Source organism: Crocuta crocuta, unplaced genomic scaffold (genome assembly GCF_008692635.1).
Source record: "Crocuta crocuta isolate KB4526 unplaced genomic scaffold, BGI_CrCroc_1.0 scaffold50, whole genome shotgun sequence".
In the NCBI taxonomy this organism is placed as follows: Eukaryota; Metazoa; Chordata; class Mammalia; order Carnivora; family Hyaenidae; genus Crocuta; species Crocuta crocuta.
Window position 1 is genome coordinate 3690243 of NW_027527428.1, and position 14030 is coordinate 3704272.

Sequence of the window (14030 nt, forward strand, 5' to 3'; positions counted from 1 at the left end):
CTGGCCCGGCTGCCAGAGCCTGTCCTGTTTCTATACTAGTGAAGGTCACTGAATCAGACCCTAGGATGGACGGACTCCGTACCACAGAGCCCACGTTTGATGGTGTTCTGTCTGGACCATCCAATCCAGAGAGAAACACTTGGGACCCTACTGTCCTTAAGACCAAGGGACAGTTTGTTCTTGAGCTGAAGTAGAGAGGACTTGGCCTCTTGTTCTGAACCGCTCACCCCTCCCTCCCAATCTAAACTGTTCTGCAGCAGGAAGCAGTGGGTTCAAGTAGGTTCAAGTAGCTGCTTCGCTCAGGAAAGCCCAAGCCTCTTAATCCCATCTGAATTTCTAAAGTGGGATTTTTTTTATGTCTTTATTTTATTTTGAGAGACAGTGAGTGGGGGAGGGGCANCCACAGAGCCCACGTTTGATGGTGTTCTGTCTGGACCATCCAATCCAGAGAGAAACACTTGGGACCCTACTGTCCTTAAGACCAAGGGACAGTTTGTTCTCAAGCTGAAGTAGAGGACTTGGCCTCTTGTTCTGAACCGCTCACCCCTCCCTCCCAATCTAAACTGTTCTGCAGCAGGAAGCAGTGGGTTCAAGTAGGTTCAAGTAGCTGCTTCGCTCAGGAAAGCCCAAGCCTCTTAATCCCATCTGAATTTCTAAAGTGGGATTTTTTTTATGTCTTTATTTTATTTTGAGAGACAGTGAGTGGGGGAGGGGCAGAGAGAGGGAGGGAANTATTTCTAAAGTAGGATTTTTTTTATGTCTTTATTTTATTTTGAGAGACTGAGTGGGGGAGGGGCAGAGAGAGGGAGGGAAACAGAATCTGAAACAGGATCCATTGTGGGGCTTGAACTCCTGGACTGAGATCATGACCTGAGCTGAAGTCAGACGCTTAACCAACTGAGCCACCTGGGCACCCCTAAAGTAGGATTTTGATTCTGGTGACAGTTCATCCTTCTCGCTAAACATGCTGATAGGATCTCCCAAAACCACCAAGCCGGAGGCCAGCTCCTGGGTGCTGGTGGACTGGCCAGTGGTGATCCGTGCCATGTTGGTAAGGCACTTGCCAGCCAGCCCTGTGGGCACCGCCCCCCCCCCCCCCCCCCCCCCCCCCCATACAGCNCGCCTTGCCCGATACAGCAGATCAGACACCAGGTTACTAGTCGTCGGGCCAGTAAATCCAGGGCTGAGGGGCTCTATGGTGATAATGGGTCGAGTTGAGACTTTATCTTCCATAGAAGCCCACGTAAGTGGCCTAAAATGAAACTGCCAATCAACTGAGTCCAAATTTATTAAAGCCCTGATGTGAAGCTGAGGGGCCATCTGCTGATGATTTCCGGGGGGCAAGGCAGTGGCCGGTCTCCAGTGGGACGTCCCTCCGGCAAGCAGCCTTCTGTGCTGTTGACCCCGGTCAATACCAGGACTCGCTCACGGTTCCTGGGTTGTCCTGCCCCAGGTCCCCCTTTTACGCCCCCCAGCACACACAAAAGACAAAAATGGTCATCCATCATTTATGCAATTAACCGGCTTCAGATTACATTCTGCCTCGTGTGCGCTCCCATTCCGTCACATCCCGGGGCAGAAGGAAGTGGGGGTGTCCTCAGGTGGTTTAGGTATGTCTGAGAGTCTAATTGCTTTGGAGTCTGTGAGCTGGACGTGCTGGTGGGAGGGGTCGCGTGCGCGCCCAGGCTACTGCTGGTCGGTGGGGATGCCGCGGCCGCTCCCCTCCGGTGGCCCGGTGCCAGCTGCTGGCTTCGAAGATCCTTCACTCTAAAGTATGCTGGCCCTTTGCTGGGGAGGCTCCCAGTCTCCTCTGGTGTTCCCTTCCGCCGTGAGATGCCCAGCAGAGCGGCCCTCCCTTCTCCAGGGTCAGGATGTCTGTCTCAGACCCTGAAGGGAGACTTGGAGGAACCAAGACCAAAATGAGGGTGACCCGCAATGGACACGCCCCAGTGACGGCCACCAGTCCACTCTTCATGTCCTCTGGAGGAGAAAGAGTGGGAGCCCTTCTCAGAGACTGAACAGTCAGGGCAGCTCCGGCCGCGTGGGGGGTGAGGGCCACAGCTCCGCGGGTCCTTGAGGGTCAGCGTTGGTACAGTCGAAGGATGCCAGCCTTGTGCAGGCTTTTCCACAAGGTGGCTTCCAGGGACAGGTCGTGGTTGACGTAGAATATCAGTGGCTTCTTTATTCGCTCAAAGTAGTGGTCAGAAAATTTCCAGTAGTTGCTTGTGATGAATCCATAGGCACTAACCTAGGCAAGGATGGTCACTGAGTTAGTGTTTCCTGAGCTAGGTGCAGACAGATCTGGAAGGGATGGGGCTTCGGAAAAGCACAGTCTCTCCCCCACCCCCCACCCCCAGATGCCATGCGGAAGACAGACAAACAGTAGTTCAAGCTCAAGGTGCCTGCGTGGCTCAGTCAGTTAAGGGTCCGACTCTTGATTTCTGCTCAGGTCGTGATCTCACCGTGAGATCGAGCCCTGTGTCAGGCTCCGCACTGACAGCACCGAGCCTGGTGGTTGGGATTCTCTCTCTCCCTCTCTCTGCCCCTCCCCTCCTTCTCAGTAAACTTAAAAAACAAACAGGGAAACAAACATGTCCTCAGTCACAAGCTACTGAGTGGCCGGGCTGGGTTTAAACTCCGGTCTGTGATGTCAACTGGTCAAAGCCGTTGTCTCCGTTTTTAAGCCCAAGACGGAGGCAAAAGCTCATGACTACTCCTGTCGTTCTAATGGGAACATGGTCAAGAGACTGCTGCTTCACAACGGGGAAAAGGTGGGGAGCAGCATCGTGGAGAGGGGCCCCCGCCCCCTGCTGGCTTAAGCGTGGGCAACTGAACACTGTTCCACGGCTGTGTCCACGTGGCTCCTGTGGGCAACAGTACACTGGGGACATCTCCTGCGCTGATTCCAAAGGTTGTGCGTGGAAGGCTACACCTGCTGTCCAGCTCAGTTCTAGAATGTACTCATAAAAGGATGCATCCCTGTCCACTTCTGTGAAGATTTTGGTTCTGTAAGAACAGCTTGATAACGTGAGCCTTGAGTGCCATGGGGAAGGGCTGCGGGGGAAGAGAGGGTGAAGGACAGAAGGGCTGGGGCAAGGGGGCCGCCGGAGGAAGGCAAGGCCGGCCCCCGAGCTGTCCTGGAAAGGACCCTCGAACATTCACCCCACTTCCTCCTGCCCCTTTCGGAGACCAGCTCGCTCCTGCAGCTGGGAAATCTCTTCCTTGGCGGAGTTCCAGGTCGGGGGTGGGGGTGACCGGCCTCGTGCAGGGGGGGTCACGGGTCACATTAGGTCCCACCCACGCCTGTCCTCTGCGGCTGTGGGCTCCTGAAAGAGAGGGCCCCTTACCTGGTCACAGGTGTGCAAAGCCGTCAGCAGCATGAGGGCCCCAGTACTCGGCATATATAGGTTTCCAAAATTTGTGTTAATCAACTTTGACTTCAAAAACCTGGAGGCAAAGAGAGGCCATCAAAACTCGAGAGAGAGGATCAGGTCTCACTCACTCGATGGCCCTGCCCTTTCGCTTCCCGGTGAGGACTTCCCGGCTGTGCTAGTGCAGTCCATTCCCCACTAAGGAAAAACCCAGGTGAACCCAACATGCGAAAGTCTGGGTCACGGAGTGGGGTGAGAAAGGCACAGGCCCGTGCAGAAAACCACAGGATAGGCCTTGCCGCCCTCCCACTCTGGGAGCCTGAGCTCCNAGAAGTGAGCCTGACCTCAGCCTTAGCATCCCAGCTTGGGGAGGCTCGTGACCAACGACTGAGGTCTCTGAGCTGTGCCAGGCCAACCACGCAGCCTCTCTGAGCTGGTTCCTCACCACCCCCACCCCCCNGCACCAGGCGGCCTGTCTATTCAGCCTGAGCCCTGTCCCCAGGCTCTATCTCCAGACCTCAGCTAAGCGGGAATCCCTTATGTGGGACGCGAGGGACACGACACCCAGGTGCTGGGACCAGAGTCACTGGTGAGATGGCGCCTGAGACCCCCGGGCNGGGGGAAGGAGACCAGGCTGCCGCCCCCAGGCTGATCCCCACGGGCCCCTCGGGCTGCGTGTTTGGGCCTCATACAGGTTGGCTCTCCCTGTACATCACAGCAAGTGGCCGTCCAGGGCCTGCAGCAATGGGGGGCTGGCGTGCAGGGGGGCTGGCAGGGCGCCGTCNCCTGAGCCGGGCCCCCCAAGAGCCCGGTCCTGCCCGTGTCACAAAACCCACTCTCATGACCAGGTGCCGCATCACGGGCGATTGTTGGGTGGCACCCAGGCAGGGGGTGGGGCGGTGGCCGGCCGGCGTGAGCGGCCCCGGGGCCTCGGGGGGCCTTACANGCGGGTTTGGAAGGACTTGACTCGGGGACAAGGGATTGTCCCAGCACCACAGCGAGAAGGTTCAGCTGAGGCCGGGACGTGGTTCAAAAGAGCGGGGACACAGGCGGCTGCCCAGGCAGGTGGGGGAGGAAAGGCAGAGCGCTCCTTGTTCTCTCTTTGCACGACACTGGGCCCGTGTCCCCTGCTCTCCCAGGGCACGGGCTCGGTGCCCGGGGGTGCCCACCAGGACAAGAGGCATGGACACCAGGCGGGGCCCCCTCCCGCCCCCACTCAGTCTGAGACACAAGGTGCTCAGCAGGACAGCAGGGTCAGGAGAGGGAGGGTCCAGTCAAAGCCGCGGGCCGGGCGCCGCGTGGGCGATGGGGACAGCAGCGGGGAGCTGACCGGCCAGGCCTGCCGGCTCCATTCAGAAAAGCGGCCCTTCAGGGGGCTGCTGGGGACCGGCAGGGTCGCTGGGCCTTTCCGTGGGGACGAAAGCAAGAGCCTAATGCCCAACACCCTGTCGGCTTCTTGGGGATTTCCCTGCTGCCCTCCCCCACTCTCCCTGCCTGACAGTGGGCCCGGGGAGCAAGCAGGGGGGGCCCCAGCACTACCGCACCCTGCGCCCGCACCCTGCTCACCTGTCCCCTTTGTCAGGGCCCTCAGGGACAGGCACACCCAGAATGGCCGATCTCAGCATCACGTAGTCGCGGATGTCAGAGGGGATGAAGATATAGCGTAGGTCCTGCTGGGGCGACAGACACTGAGCCAGTCTCCCTCGGCACCCCCCACCCCTGCCCTCCACCCACCCTGACGGGAGAATTTCCCTTCTCTGCCTGTAATCCCTGCTCTCAGGTCCCATGTGGTTTTAGCCCCTGGCCCCCAATCCTTCGGTACTTTTCAGGAGCTGAAGCTAACTCGAGGTTGCCTTGAGCGACTAATGAATGGAAAGAAGCGGAAGAGATGATGGCATGTGACCTTGGAGACTAGGCCATAAAAGACACTGCAGCTTCCTCGCTCCCTGGGACCGATCGCTCTGGGTGAAGTTAGCTGCCACAACCCGAGGACACTCTAGGAGCCTGAGAGGGGCCATCTTAACTCTGGCCTCAAGTTTTTTTGGGTTTTTTTTTAAGTTTATTTATTTTGAGAGAGAGAGAATCCCAAGCAGGCTCTGTGGTGTCAGAGCAGAGCCCGACGCAGGGCTTGAACCCACAAACCGTGAGATCATGACCTGAGCCGAAGTCAGATGCTTAACCCACTGAGCCCCGACCCTGGCTGATCCCGGCAAACCTGTGAGATCCTGAGCCAAAGCCACCCTGCTAGGCTGTTTCCGGATTCCTGACCCACTGAGCTGTGAGATAATAGACCTTTCCTGTTTAAAGCGACTGAGTCTGGGATAATTCATCAGCACAGTGATCGCTCATTCCTACGGTGGCCACATCACAAATAAAGCTGCTCCGTTTCATTTTATCATGAGCTAAGCGAGGTCCTGCTGTGGCTAGGACACTCTTGAATTTCCTGCTCCAAGGAGGAAGCTTCTAGAAACTCAATCTTCTCCTGGGACTGCTCTTGAGGGAGGGGCAGTGTTCCCACAAATGGGTGTGGCTGAAGGAGCTGGAGGCAGTGGGCGGCCTCAGGTTCTGCCCCCCCCCCCCCCCCCCAGGCAGGTGGCTCAGTCCCTTTGAACCTGTCTCCCTCACAGNTCCGAGGCCCCATAGCGCCTGTGCTGGGCCATCTTTGGACCTCGGCGCCAGAAGGTGACAGCTGGCCAGCGGGTGCAGCCAGGCCCCTTTCCCTGACCCCGTGGTGCTTACGAGGTTGGGAGGCCCGGCAGGAGTCACACCGCTGGGGGGTGAGCCCTGAGACCTTCCTGGGAAGAAAGGGCCACGGGGTGGGGCGTGTGGGGGTGCTGTGAGGGCAGGGTCTGCACAGGAGAAGGGATTCGCCGGGGCCAGAGGGCCGGGGGAAAAGCCACNTACCTTGGAAGGAGAGCCCCCGCCAGCCATAGGGGGCTTTGTGCCGGCTCAGGCTGTCCCAGAGCTGCTGGGTGAAGAGGCCCCCCGAGAGCAGCACTGGAGTGGAGAGATTGAACAGGGCCCGGAAGCGGGGGTGCTTCTGGATGGCCAGGTAGAGCGAGTGCCGGCAGTGCGGGCTCTGTCGGGGCAGGAGGGAAGGGCGCTGAGCTCCATCAGCCGGGGGTGGGAGCCTTCCCAGGAGGAGCCTGCAGACCCCACGGGGAGCTGGGGAGAGAAGAGCTGTCCTTCCCCTCCAGACCCAGCTCACCCCAGACCCCCCAGCTGAGCTGATCTGCGGCACAGCAGCGCGCTGAGGGTCGGAGCTTTCTGGATTTATCCTGCCCAGCCCTTTCTCTTCTGGACGCCGCATCTCCACGGCCTGACGGACTCCTTTACTCCACACTTAGGGAAACTCTGGGGCGTTTCTGCACAAAAATGGGTTAAGACTCGCCTGTCCTTTAGTGGAGGAGCTCCGGCCTGGGTCCAAACCCCAGCTCTGGCAGTGCCATAAGATGTGTGTGCAGTGGGCTGCTGCCGGGAAAATTCCCACCATTTCCTTCCAAGCGGTACCTGTACTGGGTTGAACAGTGTCCCCCCCCCCCCCCGCCCAAACTCTGTCTGCCCNCGCGTTTCAGACGGGGCTTCAGCCCACAGTTAATGCTGACCATTTCTCACGGAGCCGGGCCTCGAAGGTTCTTAACCCCCACCCCGGCAAGCCGGCGGCACCTTCCCAGGGTTTGCTTGTTTATTCCATGGCAGACAGTTTAAATGTGACTTTTTTAGTAAAAAGACATTCTGAGGGGCGCCCTGCTGGCTCAGCCTGAGGCTCTTGATCTTGGGGTTATGAGTTTGAGCCCCACCTGGGNGTCTTTGCAGATGTAGTTCATCAGGATGATGAGGTCATACGGGTTTAGGGGGGGCCCAGATCCAATGACTGGTGTCCCTACAAAGCCGTGTGAAGACAGACGCAGAGACTGGAATGATGTGGCCACAAGCCACAGAAACCGGAAGAGGCAAGGAAGGATTCTTCCCTAGAACTTTCAGGAAGGTGGCTCTGCTGACCCCTTGATTTTGGACATCTGGGATCCAGAACTGTGAGAGAATCCATTGTTCTTGTTTTAGGCGCCCCGCCCCCCCCAGCCACCTGCCTCCACCTCCAGTTTGTGCTAATTTGTTTCAGAAGCCCTAGGAAACGATACAGTGTTTCCTCGAGGGAGGGTGAGGTACTGAACAGGCTCCAACCCCATCTGCCTGGGACCCCAGTGTCAGAATCCCCCACAGCCTTGACCTGGGTGGGGCTGCCCTTCCCACCAAAGGGCTGGTTTGATGATGGAGTGCAGGAAAGAGCTGTGTGATCATTTCTGCTATAATGTGCCCCATGGACGCCAAGAAACGACCACACCGGGCAAAACTACAGTCAAACCACAGGGCTTTTGGAAAACGGGATTAGTGGTGCAGCACGCAAGCTTTGCTGGTTATGCAGAAAACAAAGGGAGCCTAACAAAGACAGAAGCACAGTTTCATACGCCCAGCGGTTAAGATCTACTACGTTCCACTAAACATGTGGCACTTGACCTTGGGAAAGCCTCGACGTTTGCTCGCGTTAGCCTGTCAGTTACTGTGAAGTAGTGGGAAGAGGGTTACAGCACACTCAGCGAGGTGCGTGTCTGAAGGGCGCGTGGGTGTGTATTTTGTCGATTCCTATGTGGCTCCCTTTGGAGGGGTGTGGTTTTCTGCATTTAACCTCAGCGTTCTCAAGGACAGATCACTCAGAAGCAAACACAGAATTTGTGTTACGCTCCAATCGTTTCCTAAGATAACCAATCTTCTTGGAACAAATTCAGGTTTTCAAAGCAAGCATTGTAGCCAAACTGACGGTATAAATTTCACTACTCTTCAGCTTCTCTTTGGGATGTTTTCCAGGGCCTTCTTTACGAGATGCCAGGAGAAAACTTCAGTTTTTATATCGGGAAGGGCTGTGCTTCGTTAGGACAGTTGGCTTGCTATTTCCTTTTTCACTGTGGCTGCTAGGAAGCTCAGGGCCAGATACGTGGCCCGTCCCTTGCACCTTGTGGCACATTTTTCATGCACTTATCTACATGACGTTGTCTTATTCTCCTACCTTTATTTTTCCCTCCAGCCATTTCTTCATTTTATTCTATTTATATGTTTGCCTAGTTATGCATACCCCAAAGTCATCTCGAATCCTTTTTTAAAACCAGGCGGGGATATGTCTGTTAACATCAAGCAGCTCAAGGTGGGAAGAACGTTCAGAGACATAAAGATGACCCATAAGCACCCATAAGATGCTAGAGGTTTCTCTTCAGCCCGCAGACCAAGTGTCTACCCTGCCTCTGTCCTCAAGATGGAGACCCCCTCACCTGCCCAGGGCTCCTTGCTCCGTCCCTGAACAGCTCAGCTGTTCCCTATGTTTTACATGCAGTGAAATCTTCTCCCCTGAGGCCTCGGCTAACAAGTCCTAACAAGTCCGAGTTGGGCCTCTAGGGTATTGAAGACAACTCTTAAACCCGAATCGATTCAGAACAACACGGTCATGGTCCTGCTCAGCCACAGCGCCTGGAGGGGGTGGGGCTGTCTGGGCTCCTCAGTGACTCAGAGGCCACGCCCGGGGTCAAAGCAGAGGCTCCCATTCCAGTACCACCTCTTCTCCCGGAGGGACCCCGAGCACGGTACTCCACCTCTCTGGGCCATGTTTTGTTCACCCGTAAAAGCCATAGGACACAGCTGCCGAGCAGCTTAAGTGACAGAATTAAGTGGGTGATGCGTTTCAGACGGTGCTTCAGCCCACAGTTAATGCTGACCATTCCTCACGGAGCCGGGCCTCGAAGGTTCTTAACCCCCACCCTGGGCAAGCCGGCGGCACCTTCCCAGGGTTTGCTAGTTTATTCCATGGCAGGCAGTTTAAATGTGACTTTTATAGTAAAAAGACATTCTGAGGGGCGCCCTGCTGGCTCAGCCTGAGGCTCTTGATCTTGGGGTTATGAGTTTGAGCCCCACCTGGGATGCAGAGATTACTTAAAAATAAAATCTTAAAAGGTGCCTGAGTGGCTCAGTCAGTTGAGCGTCCGACTTCGGCTCAGGTCATGATCTCACGGTTCATGAGTTTGAGCCCCGCATCGGGCTCTGTGTTGACGGCTCAGAGTCTGGAGCCTGCTTTGGATTCTGTGTCTCCCTCTCTCTCTGCCCCTTCCCTATTGGAGCTCTGTCTCTTTCCCTCAAAAACTAAACATTAAAAAAAAAAAAAAAGAAATCTTAAAAAAAAAGGCATTCTGAGTAGAATGTCAAGTTCACAGGCCTTTTCAAGATAAATCACCGGATCTCCCCAAGATTTGTCACCTGGCTGTATCCCTTCTCTGCTCCTGGGGTACAGGGAACCCTCGGGGGCAGCTCTGGCTGGCTGTTCAGCTCAAAGCTTCATGGTTTAGGGGTTCCCGAGTGCTCTGGCCCAGCAGCCTTACAAGAATGTTCTGGTTTGCTTTTCTTTTTCGCCTCCTCCCTATGAATTCGAAGATGCTTGAAATTGGCAGAAGAGTGGACCATCTTACCTTTCCCGTCTCAGCGTTTGATGCCTTGCGTCCAAAGAACACTCGGGACGATGTGGCGTTCCTGGGGGAGAAGAGGAAGTAAAGCAGGCATTGGACTCAGCTCCGGGGGCTGACAAGGTCAAGGTCAAAGGTGTCATTCCTTTGATCCTCCTGTGCTCTGATTTTTGCCCCGTCTCTCTCTCTTTGGAAACAAAAATATCATTCCCTTATAATGTTTTGCTCAGCTCTATAAACGCCAGAAATCAAGAAATCCCATGGCAAACGGCAGAAACGGGTTTTACAGGACAGTGAGATGGCGGGTAAAGCATGAAAACCTAACACAGGAAAGCTTGCCAAGCCCCCTGGCGCCATCAGAGGGACCTCCTGCCAAGGCCCCAGAGGCAGGCGTCAGGTCCCAGATGTCAGGTACCCCTTTGCCTTGGGGTGGGCTCCGGGCTCCTGCTGATTGCAGGCCTGGGGTCTGAAGCCTCACCCCCTAGGTTTGTACCCTGTGATCTAGGAAGTTGCCTCATTTCTCCGAACTCTCTGCATCTGTGCCGCGGATGTAATCATAGTGATATGACTATCACATAATCGTATCACATAATCATAGCGATAACGACTAATAACCGTATCGCACGACCTGTTGTCGGAAGGATTCAAACAGAGAACCTGTATCCTCTCACTCACAAAGTGTCCTCTAAGTATTAGCTCTTGTGACCTAAAGGAAGCTGGAAAAGGGCCCTGTTGTGACAAGCTGTGACAGTGTCCCTTGGGGACGGAGGGAAGGAGCTGGTGTTACCCCTCCATGGCTACTCCCCCCTCCCAGGCAACCCCTGCACCCCTGCATCAGGGAAGGGAGCGAACGGAAGGAACAGGGGCCCCTGCCTATTCCCAAGGGTGTCGGGGCTTCTCCCTGCCTCCCGCCTCCTCTCCAAACCACGGAGAAGCAGGTGGGGAGGATCTGGGTCGGCAGTTTGCAAGAAAACAAAGGCCTTTTGATACTTGCTTCTGAGGTGTGAGCCAGCTGAGGCGCTTGTGACCCGCCTCACTTCAGGTTTCCATGGGGCCCAGGAGGGGGCGGGCCAGAAAGAGCTGGAATGATCCCTCCCTCTCCCCGCTCTGATGGCCACCTGCGCCCGCACACACCCCAAACCTGTCATCCCTCTCCTCAGCTCCAGGATAGGACGGGGACCACGGCACTCGGCCTCAGGGGCAGAGAGAGCCCCAGGGAGCCCAAGGCCCCACCCCCACAGTTCAGATCTGACTGGTCTACGCCTCCTAGTAACTAGCTAGTATCCTGTGATCTAGCAACTTCCCTAGATCACGGGATGCGTGAGGCTTCTTCAGACCCCCTGCCTGCCGCCGGCGAGGAGCCCCGAGCTCCGCCAGGAGGCTCCAGTGTAAGCGGGGACAGGTGAGGAGCTGCTGGCCAGGGCAGGCTTGGGGACCCCAGGGATAGGGTTGCAGGGGTGAGGCTGGAGAGCCCTCACCCCTTTTGTTTTGCTGTCCTGAACACCCCAGCCTCAGGGAGCCCTGCCCATCTCCAGGGCACCCCCCCATCCCCCCAGGGCTTGGTGACTTCTCCCTCCTTCTTAGGAATCCAAGGGCTTCTAGATACCTGTTTGGAGAGCCAGGAAGGAGTGAGGAAGGGGGCCGGCCCACATCTGCCCTTCCTGGGTATTCTCCCGGCCTGATGAGAAATAGGACCTTGTACAGTGGTCCTTCCCTATCCTGGGGATACGTTCCAAGACCCCCAGCAGATGCCTGAAACCAGGGACAGTACCGACCTCCGTACAACTGTGTGCATCTGGATTCTGTACATACTGTGTGTTTCCCTCTAAGTCCATATACATATGATAAAGTTTAATTTATACATCAGGCATAGGAAGAGAGTCACAACAATAATTAATAATAAAGTAGAACGGGGCACCCGGGGGGCTCAGTCAGTTAAGCAGCTGACTTCGGCTCAGGTCATGATCTCGTGATTTTTGAGTTCAAGCCCCGCGTCCGGCTCTGTGCTGACAGCTCAGAGCCGGGAGCCTGCTTCAGATTCTGTGTCTCCCTCTCTCTCTGTGCCTCTCCCCTGCTCGCAATCTGTCTCTCTCTCTTTCAAAAATAAATAAATGTTCAAAGTTTTAAAAAACATAATAAAATAGAACAATTATAACGGTGTAACGTAATAGCAGTTCTATGAATGGGATCTCTCTAAACGTCCATCTTACTGCACTCACTACTCTGGTGATGAGGTGAGATGATAAAATAGCCTGGGTGATGAGACGGAGTCAGGTGAACCATTGTGACTTATCATTAGGTTACTACTGACCTCTGACTCTATGTCAGAGGGAGGATTATCCGCTTCCAGACTTGGCTTGACTGGGGGTAACTGAGTCCAGGGAAAACCAAACTGTAGATAAAGAGTTACCACTGTCGTGCGTTTTTCATAGAACTCAACCTATTCCGTTTAGATCATATTCTTAGGAATTTCTTGGTCCTCACAGGTCCTTTCTTTTACGAAATAATATGGGGGCGTTTGGGTGGCTCACTTGGTTAAGTAACCAACTCTCGATGTCGCTCAGGTCATGGTCTTGGGGTTTGTGGGATTGAGCCCCGCATCGGGCTCTGCACTGACAGCGCAGAGCCTGCTTGGGATTCTGTCTGTCTCCCTCCCACCCCCCCCNTACTGCCATGGGTAAATTCCTGGGCTGGATTCCACTCTCTAACCTGCAATGCCAGCCGGGCCTCAGGCTCAGAAGTCGGGGTCCCCGGCACCTGCCCCCCACTCTCTGGCCAGGCCATCTGCTTTCCCACCCACGCTGGGGCCTGCCCCCGCCTCCCAATACCATCTGGCTTCCCACCCAGCCTCACCCAGCCTCGCTGGGCACGAAATATCCACCTCCTACAGGGAGGCCCTCCCGCAAACATACGGGGAACGTGCGGGTTTACATCTTTCTAAAAGATGAAAAGACCTTTAAAGACTTTGTGGAGGCATAATGGATGTCTGTTCAGCAACCTCATATTTAAAGTTTATTAGATACTTTCAAAGGATGTTTAAATGTGTTTCAAAACGTCTTTTATGTAAATTTCACAAAGGATTCTCTTCCGTGCTTCGCCTTACGCAACTTAGGGCTGCAAGGAGCTGAAGTAACTCCAGGTACCGGCCGCTAGAGCGCCCTTTGTTCTAAAGGGCCTGGGCTCCTAACGAGTTGCACGTGTTTTCTATTGTTTTGCAACTTTAGATGCCTTTTGACCTTGTTTCCCGAGAAGATAGAGACTTTGCTGGCATCTCATTGTGCCTGCAGCGAGGTTTAGGGAGGAGGGCGCAGGAGGGGAAAGCCTGGGCGCCCAGGCCGGTCGGTGAGGCTGCGGGGACCCTGGCGGCCTTCCTAACCCAGCCTGTGGCACAGCTCGATCCTCCTCCCAGACGTAAAACCGAATCCTTCGGGGGCTTCTTCAGTAACGGGCACGACCGCCTACAACGCGGGCTCGCAGGGTTACCTCGGGGGCTCAAGCGCACGGAAGGTGCGCTGGGCGGGCGGGCGGCAGTGGAGCCAGAAGGGCTCAAGGAGAGGACCTCGGGTGCGGCCCCGAATCCGCCCGTGCCCCCGGGGGAGTCCGCCGCGTCGCGGGGTCGCGCCCAGACGGTGCTTCTCAAAAGAAGGAACAGAGCCAACGGCGCGCGGGGGACAGAGGGAGCGGGGCGCGGGGAGGAGAGGCCACCCGCCACAGTGGAGCTGCGGGTCCCGGCGACGTCGGAACCGGGACTTGGGTCCCTTCCCCAAAAGCAGAGTCGGAGAAGTGGACCAATAGCGAGGGAGAGTTCCCGACAAACACGGGGCTGTTTTTATCGGACCCCAAATCTGGACAATAGGAAGAGTTTCCAACCAGGGCCGGAGGGGACGAACCCACAAGACTTTGGGGAGCCAGAGGCCGGTGCTCCAGGTGCGAGGTCTTTCTCGGACCCGGCCAAAGGTTGTGGGCACCGGGCAGCGCAGGTTGGACGCCCGGGTGGAGCCTCTGGGGACAAAGGGCCCCCCGGCCCCAAGGAGGCCAACGCGGCGGGCGTTACTGGGGGGCCCAGGCTGGGCGCCCCGCGCGGCCCCTGCGCCCTTCCGGTCGGACCGCGCCGCAGCCCCTCCCTGGCTCCAGACCGGGGCCCCGGGTAGGGCCCCAC

General features: G+C 56.3%; 1 protein-coding gene across 1 annotated transcript in view; it reads right to left on the reverse strand.

Annotated features, from left to right (window-relative positions):
• Positions 1 to 1670: 1670 nt before the first annotated feature.
• Positions 1671 to 14030, reverse strand: part of ST6GALNAC2 (ST6 N-acetylgalactosaminide alpha-2,6-sialyltransferase 2) — a 12593-nt gene continuing 233 nt past the window's right edge. Inside the window, exons 2-6 of the mRNA XM_077756249.1 lie at positions 9878 to 9938; positions 6276 to 6450; positions 4938 to 5106; positions 3348 to 3462; positions 1671 to 2248 (exon numbers count right to left, since the gene is read on the reverse strand). Coding sequence (XP_077612375.1) covers positions 2081 to 2248; positions 3348 to 3462; positions 4938 to 5106; positions 6276 to 6450; positions 9878 to 9938 — 688 coding nt within the window. The 3' untranslated portion in view covers positions 1671 to 2080. The remainder of the gene's footprint in view (positions 2249 to 3347; positions 3463 to 4937; positions 5107 to 6275; positions 6451 to 9877; positions 9939 to 14030) is intronic.